The 9724-nt window shown below is 51.3% G+C and overlaps 1 protein-coding gene across 1 annotated transcript; it reads left to right on the forward strand.

Annotated features, from left to right (window-relative positions):
• Window positions 1-2920: 2920 nt before the first annotated feature.
• Window positions 2921-7118, forward strand: MAGEL2 (MAGE family member L2). Its single transcript, XM_054452065.2, has one exon. It carries the CDS (start codon window positions 3028-3030, stop codon window positions 6724-6726), a length of 3699 nt encoding a protein of 1232 aa, XP_054308040.2. The 5' UTR covers window positions 2921-3027; the 3' UTR covers window positions 6727-7118.
• The last annotated feature ends 2606 nt before the right edge of the window (window positions 7119-9724 follow it).

Consider the following 9724-nt stretch of genomic DNA (forward strand, 5'->3'; position numbering starts at 1 on the left):
GCTGGTGTAGAAGTTATTAATCTTCCGTTTCTAACTACTCCTACACACCTTTTTTTCCTTTGCATAATACCTAATCTTTTCTTTCTGGCTTTGGTGTTGCCTGTTAACATAAACCAGAGCTCTTTTCATAGAATGGATTCGGTGGGAGTTGACACTGTGCGTCAGTGCTGTTCACTGACCTCCAAAATCAGTGAGAATAGCCGGACCCTAATGGGAGCCATTCATTGTATGGGATGACCAACAGCATGGTGGACTGCAGGTCAAACCTGTCATAATTCCAGAAAAGAAACGGTTAGTGGGAGAACTTAATCTCTGCATAGTTTATACATTTGAATTAGAGTGGAAAAAAAGTATGCTTTAGTGATGATAGAAATGCCCTAGGCTAAAAAATAAACTGATTTTTCCAAAGCCACCCACAGCCAGTAACAGCCATGTAGCAGAGTTGATAATAGCAGGTTGTGAGGGTTAGGCATTTAGAGTTGGTCCTTCTACAGTGTTTCCAAACCCCCATGAAACTGAGAAATCCTATGTGGATCTGGGCCATTAACCCAAGGGAGAAACAAAAACCATGAATCATGGTAGTATCCATTCTGCAGAAGCTTTTTGTGTGCTGTGGTAGATGGCCTTCTCTGGGGATACACAGGGGTGATGTCCAGTAGTCCACCCTTATCCTTGGGGGATATATTCTGAGACCCCCTGTGGAGGCCTGAAACTGGAAACAGTACTGAATCCTATATGTACTACGATGTTTTCATCTGACAGCCGAGACAGCCGCTAAGTGAATAACAGGCAGGTAGCGTATACAGCACGGATACACTAGACAAAGGGGTAATTCATGCCCCAGGCAGGATGAAACAGAACAATTTCATACTACTACTCAGAATGGCATGCAATCTAAAGCTTATAAATTGTTTATTTCTGGAAATTTCCATTTAATTTTTCAGACTGCAGTTGATTGCAGGTAACTGAAACCACACAATGTGAAACTGCAGGCACAGGAGTGCTACTGTATTCGCTGCCTGCTCATTAACCACTTAGTAGCTGCTTCAGATATCAGATCTACCCGTCGGTTTCCCAGTGTTTGTGTTCAAGGAACCCTTGTTTTACTTAATAATGGCCCCAAAATGTAAGAGTAGTGATCCTGGCAATTTAGGTATGCCAAACAGAAGCTATGAAGTGCTTCCTTGAAGGAAAAAGGTGAAAATTCTTGACTTAATAAGGAAAGAAAAAATCGCATGCTGAGATTGCTAAGATATATGGCAAAAACAAAACTATCTGTGAAATTGTGAAGAAGAAGAATGAAAGGGATACATGGTATATATAAGGTTTGGTGCTGTCTCCAGGTTCGGGCATCAAGAGTTTTGGAATGTATCCCCTGCAGATAAGGTGGGGGGCTACTGTATCATCAAGCACCCTTAAAAATCTGACTGTTTTGAAAAGAGTTTCCTGGGAATAACAACATCCCTTAAATGTCCAGAAAATCACTGAAACTTCCCCCCCCAAATTCTTCTATTATTATTTAAGGCAATAATAACATTAGGAGTGTGTACATACCTTCCCTTGGGTCCATAAATTACCAAATTTGAGGACCCCTGGCTAAGGGTACCTGGGGAGGAGTGGGATGTACCCTTCATCGTCCTCATCTGCCCCCTGGTGGCACGTTTTGTCACTCTGGACTCCTGCCCTAGGCTGCCAACAGCCTATTTAAACGAAACATCCTTGATATTTAGTATTTTGTATATTTCCAGAAAACTTTTCAATTACTGAGATTATCACTTCCTCTCACCATAAAGTTGTATAGCATTGCCCAATAATACTATTGTCGTCTGCTTTATCTTTTAATACTTGATTTGTCTCATATTTAAACTGATTTTTGTCACGAGTAGTTTCCCCAGAAATTTTGTTATTCTTTGCCTGTTTTTCCTATATATCCAAATATATCAATTTTTGATCTATTTATATACCCATTTTGTTATCTTCAGGTGCATTATTTGGTTTTCATTTTTTTAATTTCTTTCCTATTCTGCAGCTGAAAAATACTGAGAAACCTACTCTGTTCCTGCATCCGAGCCATTCCACAGGCAGTTTTCCCATACTAAAAATGCTGTCTTCCACTGATTTGTGGCATGTCTCAGTTCGGTGACTTCTTTTCCTCTCTTTCTACTCACTGCTATCCCTTTTCTCCATGTGTCTCTAACATGCCTGTGTTCTTCAAGACCTAGTGGAACCACATTCCCTCCCACAACTCTATTTTTATGAGGAATAGCCAAGCAGGACTCCCAAGACCTCATGCAGGAGTGCGTACAGGGCATCTCTCCTTGGCAGTCCCGCAGCACCGCAAATGTCCTGTGTCTGCCAATACTCATCAGCCTCTCTTCCCGTGTGCCTCTCCTGGGACCCTAAGAGAGTAACAGTCCCTGCAACTTCCTACTTTCTCCAGGCAGGGACTTGTGTGCCTTTTCCATGTCTTTGACTCCTTTATTCAATTATAATACAGGTAACTGTCTGCTATAACTCTTGAAACTCTCTTATGTAAATGTGCTTTTTTCATTCTCTGCCTCACATCTTAGCCCAGACCACACCATCTCCCCCACCCCCCGCCTCGTCTTGGATACCTTCCATGTTTCCAGTGGTCTGCTCCCACACCACACTGCAGTACAGTGATTTTTCTAAAACATGGATGGGTTCCTGTCACTCCCTTGTGAAAAGTCATCCATGTGGAGTCTGACTGGTCTGCATTTGGGGACTGGACAGAGTGAGAAGGGATCTTGTGTCAGCCAGGACTCCGGTAGACGCCCCTATGCAATATCCACTTGTGGTGGTCGGGGGCGGGGAAGGGGCGGGATTGAGCCCCCTTCCCCCCTCCTCCTTACTGCGGAAAGCTGCGGAGCGAGCAGCACTCACTTCCTATTCAGCATTCAGCAGGGAGGGAGCCTCTGAACAGCCACGTAGGCATTCTCTTCTCTCTGGAGGAAAAGGCCCAGCAGCTGTCCGAGGAAAAGACCCACCAGCTGTCAGCAAAGGGACATGTCGCAGCTAAGTAAGAATCTGGGTGACTCGAGTCCTCCCGCGGAGGCCCCGAAGCCGCCTGTCTATAGCCGCCCTACGGTTCTGATGCGGGCCCCGCCCGCTTCCTCCCGGGCTCCGCCAGTCCCTTGGGATCCACCTCCAATTGACTTGCAGGCTTCATTGGCCGCTTGGCAGGCACCTCAGCCTGCCTGGGAGGCCCCACAGGGCCAGCTGCCCGCCCCGGTGGTTCCGATGACCCAGCCTCCTGCCCTAGGGGGCCCGATAGTCCCGGCTCCCCCGCTGGGGGGCTCGATGGGTAAGCCTCCGACTCCCGGGGTCCTGATGGTGCATCCTCCACCTCCGGGAGCCCCGATGGCCCAGCCTCCGACCCCGGGAGTCCTGATGGTGCATCCTTCAGCTCCTGGAGCTCCCATGGCCCATCCTCCTCCTCCGGGGACCCCAATGTCCCACCCTCCCCCTCCGGGGACCCCGATGGCCCATCCTCCTCCTCCGGGGACCCCGATGGCCCATCCTCCTCCTCCGGGGACCCCGATGGTGCATCCTCCTCCTCCGGGGACCCCGATGGCTCATCCTCCCCCTCCGGGGACACCGATGGTGCATCCTCCTCCTCCGGGGACCCCGATGGCTCATCCTCCTCCTCCGGGGACACCGATGGCCCAGCCTCCCGCTCCGGGAGTCCTGATGGCCCAGCCTCTGACTCCGGGAGTCCTGATGGCCCAGCCTGCTGCTCCGGGAGCCCCGATGGTCCAGCCGCCTCCAGCAGCCGTGATGACCCAGCCTCAGCCTTCAGGAGCACCGATGGCCAAGCCTCCAGGTCCAGGAGTCCTGATGATTCATCCTCCAGGTGCGAGAGCTCCGATGACCCAACCTCCAGCTTCAGGAGCACCGATGGCACAGCCGGCGGCCCCACCTGCACAGCCGATGGCCCCACCTGCACAGCCGATGGCTTCTTGGGCCCCGCAGGCTCAGCCTCTGATCCTGCAAATCCAATCTCAAGTTATAAGGGCTCCTCCGCAGGTTCCCCAGGGCCCGCAGGCACCCCCAGCGCAGCTAGCCACACCCCCGGGCTGGCAGGCAACCTCGCCAGGATGGCAGGCCACGCCGCAAGGCTGGCAGGCCACTCCCCTGACCTGGCAGACCACGCAGGTCACCTGGCAGGCACCAGCCATTACCTGGCAGGTGCCGCCGCCCATGCGCCAGGGGCCTCCGCCCATCCGCCCTGGCCCACCACCCATCCGCCCTGGCCCACCACCGGTGCGGCAGGCCCCACCGCTGATCCGCCAGGCCCCACCGGTGATCCGCCAGGCCCCACCGGTGATCCGCCAGGCCCCACCCGTGATCCGCCAGGCCCCACCCGTGATCCGCCAGGCCCCACCAGTGATCCGCCAGGCTCCACCTGTGATCCGCCAGGCCCCACCGCTGATCCGCCAGGCGCCGCCCCCCATCCGACCTGCCCCACAGGTCCTGGCCACCCAGCCACCGCTCTGGCAGGCCCTGCCACCCCCACCTCCACTGCGGCAGGCCCCGCAGGCTAGGCTGCCGGCCCCGCAGGTGCAGGCGGCGCCGCAGGTGCCTACGGCCCCACCTGCTACGCAGGTACCCGCGGCTCCGCCCGTTGGCCCGCAGGTGCCCCAGTCTGTGCTGCCGGCCCCGCTGTCTGCCCCACTGTCTGCCCCGCAGGCTGTGCACTGCCCTTCCATCATCTGGCAGGCCCCCAAAGGTCAGCCCCCGGTGCCACACGAGATTCCAACGTCAATGGAGTTCCAGGAGGTGCAGCAGACACAGGCGCTGGCCTGGCAGGCCCAGAAGGCCCCCACTCACATCTGGCAGCCCCTGCCTGCCCAGGAGGCCCAGAGGCAGGCTCCCTCCTTGGTCCAGCTGGAGCAGCCCTTTCAGGGAGCCCCGCCCTCCCAAAAAGCCGTGCAAATCCAGCTACCCCCCCAGCAGGCCCAGGCATCGGGTCCGCAAGCGGAGGTGCCCACACTGCCGCTCCAGCCTTCCTGGCAGGCACCGCCTGCAGTCTTGCAGGCCCAGCCCGGACCCCCGGTAGCAGCGGCAAATTTTCCCCTGGGCTCCGCTAAATCATTGATGACTCCATCAGGAGAATGCAGGGCCTCTTCTATAGACCGCAGGGGCTCCTCTAAAGACCGCAGGACCTCCTCGAAGGAGCGCAGGGCCCCTTCAAAAGACCGCATGATCTTTGCTGCCACCTTCTGTGCTCCCAAGGCAGTGTCAGCTGCGCGAGCACACCTGCCAGCTGCCTGGAAAAACCTGCCTGCCACACCGGAGACCTTTGCTCCCTCCTCAAGTGTCTTCCCAGCTACCTCCCAGTTTCAGCCTGCCTCTCTGAATGCCTTTAAAGGCCCCTCTGCTGCCTCAGAGACCCCAAAGTCACTGCCATATGCTCTGCAGGATCCCTTTGCCTGTGTAGAGGCCCTGCCTGCAGTTCCATGGGTCCCACAGCCCAATATGAATGCCTCAAAGGCAACCCAGGCTGTGCCCACCCTCCTGATGGCTACAGCAGCTGGCCCCCAGGCAACTGCCACCACTCAAGAGGCCTCCAAGACCTCCGTCGAGCCGCCACGCCGCTCCGGCAAGGCCACCCGGAAGAAGAAGCATCTGGAAGCCCAAGAGGACAGCCGTGGCCACACGCTGGCCTTTCATGACTGGCAGGGCCCAAGGCCCTGGGAGAATCTGAATCTGAGTGACTGGGAGGTCCAAAGCCCTGTCCAGGTCTTGGGTGACTGGGAGCACCCAAACACCCCCCGTGGCCTGAGTGGTTGGGAGGGCCCTAGCACCTCCAGGATCCTGAGTGGCTGGGAAGGGCCCAGCACATCCTGGGCCCTGAGTGCCTGGGAGGGCCCGAGCACCTCCAGGGCCCTGGGACTCTCTGAAAGCCCAGGGAGCTCTCTGCCTGTAGTTGTGTCTGAGGTTGCAAGTGTCTCTCCGGGATCCAGTGCCACCCAGGATAATTCCAAGGTGGAGGCACAGCCCTTGTCTCCCTTGGATGAGAGGGCAAATGCATTGGTGCAGTTCCTCTTAGTCAAGGACCAAGCCAAGGTGCCTGTCCAGCGCTCGGAGATGGTGAAAGTCATTATCCGAGAATATAAAGATGAGTGCTTAGATATCATCAACCGTGCCAACAATAAGCTGGAGTGTGCCTTTGGTAATCAATTGAAAGAAATTGATACCAAAAACCACGCTTATATTATCATCAACAAGCTAGGCTACCATACAGGGAATTTGGTGGCATCCTATTTAGACAGGCCCAAGTTTGGCCTCCTGATGGTGGTCTTGAGCCTCATCTTTATGAAAGGCAATTGTGTCAGGGAGGATCTGATCTTTAATTTTCTGTTCAAGTTAGGGTTGGATGTCCGGGAAACAAATGGTCTCTTTGGAAATACTAAGAAGCTCATCACCGAAGTGTTTGTCAGGCAGAAGTACCTAGAGTACAGGCGAATCCCCTACACTGAGCCTGCAGAGTATGAGTTCCTCTGGGGCCCTCGAGCATTCCTGGAAACCAGCAAGATGCTTGTCCTGAGGTTTTTGGCCAAGCTCCATAAGAAAGATCCACAGAGCTGGCCATTCCATTACCTTGAAGCGCTGGCAGAATGTGAGTGGGAAGACACAGATGAGGATGAACCTGACACCAGTGACAGTGCCCACGGCCCCACCAGCAGGCCCCCTCCCCACTAATAGGTGTAGCAGAGATCTCACTCCTGTGTTTCCCTGGCCAGAGGCCACTGACAGGATGGGGGGACATTTTTGTTTCTGGTGTTTGTGTTCCAGTTCCATGAGTGTAAGTTTGGATTTTCAACTTGGTTTCGTATCTGCCAAAGCGTTGTACATTTTTCATGTGGTGTTGATTTCAATCGGCTACTGTTCTGTTCTGTATTTTGGCATCTGTATTTTTAAGTGAGATCTGTGGTTCTCTGTTTTGTGTTATAATTGTTATGTTTTGGTATCAGCTTTGTGCTGGCTTTGTGAAATGAGTTGAGAAGCTATCCATCTCATTCTGGTATAGTTCATGTAGCATTGTAATCGGTTGTTCTTTGAACGTTCAAATGACTCATCAGTAAAAACTGTCTACAGAGAAGTAAATATCTATATCTATATATAAATATACTTTCAGCATAACAGAAGTGTTTGTCTTTATTCTAATTTTTACACTAGATGGTGGAAGCCAAGTTTTGCCATATTCTCTGAATAGACATGAATAGCAAGACTACTCTCAGTTATAGTAAAAACCACGGTGATGGAATTGTTTTCCAAGGGGAGTACTCCGTTCATCTTTATAAGGATGCAGTGATTTCAGTGGGTGGTTATACATAAGATTTCTCCAGGAGATTAATTAAAGCACACACGTTAGTGCCCAGCCAGTAACGTTGTTATTAGAAGCAGAAATGTCCTTAAGGGTATGTGGGGAAGAAGGGCCATCTGCCTGCAGGACCACAAATAACCAGGTGGTCCCACTTCATGGAGAAATTGGCCAAAAGGGCATTTGTCAATCATGTGGCCCGTGGGGGGCTGTCCAGCAGTTCAAATTTGGGTTTCATCAACACACTGCTACCGGGATGGAAACGTGCTCCCTGCAGGATATCCAGGCTTATAACAAGGAAAAGGAAAAAACAGTCTTCATTGAATTAGAAACCCTGAAGATTGCCGGCAGTAGTGGCTGGGTTAGGGGAGAGCGTGGCAGGGGGCATTCCTATCAACACAGAGTTCTAGGGGAAGGTCCTGTGGGGAAGGGTCATTCTAACATGTAGGGGAAGGCAGCCAGCAATGCCTGAAGTTGCTGAACAACCGCGGTCAGCCCTTGGCTATGAAACTGGTCTAGGCAGGAAAGGGACAAGGGAATGAACTGGCCTGAGTGTTTTGAGAAAGGATATTCAAGCACACACCAGGCTGGTGTACACAAAAGGACGTTCCTGTGGTCATACTCTCTTCCTGTGGACGGGGAACCATCAGCCCTACTTGCCACCCCATACTGTCTTATCAGAAGGAACAAATCCAATCCCGTATCCCGCTTCTAGGGTGAAGCCAAAGTCCCAGATGCGGTTAGTGGCCATGGTGGAATTCTCCTGCCACCTAGCGGCAGATTAGAGGTGCCACCCGCAGCTGCCGCAACAACAGCCCCTCCCACAGTGCCTAACTTCACACCATGTATATACTTGGATTGCAGCTACTCCTTGCTTCACCACTTTTGCTCATAATTTTATCTATATCTGTGCCCAGAGATTCCTTCTTTTCTCTTATAGGCCAAGTTAGCATCTGTTTTCAAGTCCAATCCGCTCTTCACTCAACAATTTCTATCCTTGGTCCTGCAGTGCTGCCACTTAGGAAGCTGACTAGGAGAGGAACCCACAAGATGCAGACTCTACTCCTAGCACCCGCAGAACTGAGCTTTCCAGGACGATGATCCCCGTCCCAGGACCTGCCAGGCCATAGGAGCTCTTCCTCAAGTTGTCCAAGTGGTCATGTACTCCAAAAACTGGGAGGCAGTTTCCTATAAACTCCTTGGGTCAGAGAGTCCTGCGCATTTGTCCACAAGCAATGTTTAGTTATTTTTACAACAACAGCAAATGTCCATTGAAGGAGACAGCAATGCCCCAGCTGAGAACTGTCCCCAAAGGAGGTTTAGCTGGGCCAGTAAAGTGGCATATTGGTCTAGTATTTCTTGTTTGTGTTTAGTTTATTTATGATTGCTTATAAAGTTTTCTCCAGACCATTAACTCATGGCGTGCCTGAGCAAGATGCTCTTTGTGGAACAAAATTTGGGAAGTAGCATCATGGGACTTTGGTGACATACTTAAGGTGGGGGCTGGCTCTGCTCCATGGTAGAGAGGCTTACTTCCCAGCTACAAACCTCACTCTCACATGTGACATACATCTGATGACCTTCTTTAAGTAATGCCAAGGACTGAAAACCTAAACTTGTTTATATTGTAATGAGATATAAATTGCAACAATGAAAAATGTGTTCATTACCAATGAGTAAACTAGTTAGATATTCAACTGAAAAGTTTAAGAAAGTGCAGCTAACATGACAGTGAAAAGCAGAAAACAAAGACCAGGAACAGTGGGAACCGGCCGGGTGCGGTGGCTCACGCCTGTAATCCCAGCACTTTGGGAGGCTGAAGCGGGTGGATCACAAGGTCGAGAGATCAAGACCATCCTGGCTGACAAGGTGAGACCCCATCTCTACTAAAAATACAAAAATTAGCCGGGTATGGTGGCGGGCGGGCGCCTGTAGTCCCAGCTACTCGGGAGGCTGAAGCAGGAGAATGGCATGAATCATGGAGGTGGAGCTTGCAGTGAGCCGAGATCGCACCACTGCACTCTAGCCTGGGCGACAGAGTGAGACTCTGTCTCAAAAACAAAAACAAAAACGAAAACAAACAAACAAACAAACAAAACAGTGGGAACAAATTCAAATCCCACTTATTTGAAAGTGCTAAAATGTAGAAAATGTAACACAAATCTTTTTTACTATAAAATTGAGCCAAAAGCCGAAACCTAGTAATAGGCAAAATGTATCACAGGAAAAAAATGACAAATAACTGTTGAAACTGTTACACCTCACTAATAAAGATAGAAATATTAAATCTGTATTCTAGTTTTCATTTATTAAATTGTCATAGAATAAACTAAAACCCCATGTAATGTCCAATGTCAATGATATTGTTATGAAACT

The sequence above is a fragment of the Pongo pygmaeus genome, chromosome 16 (assembly GCF_028885625.2).
Source record: "Pongo pygmaeus isolate AG05252 chromosome 16, NHGRI_mPonPyg2-v2.0_pri, whole genome shotgun sequence".
In the NCBI taxonomy this organism is placed as follows: domain Eukaryota; kingdom Metazoa; phylum Chordata; class Mammalia; order Primates; family Hominidae; genus Pongo; species Pongo pygmaeus.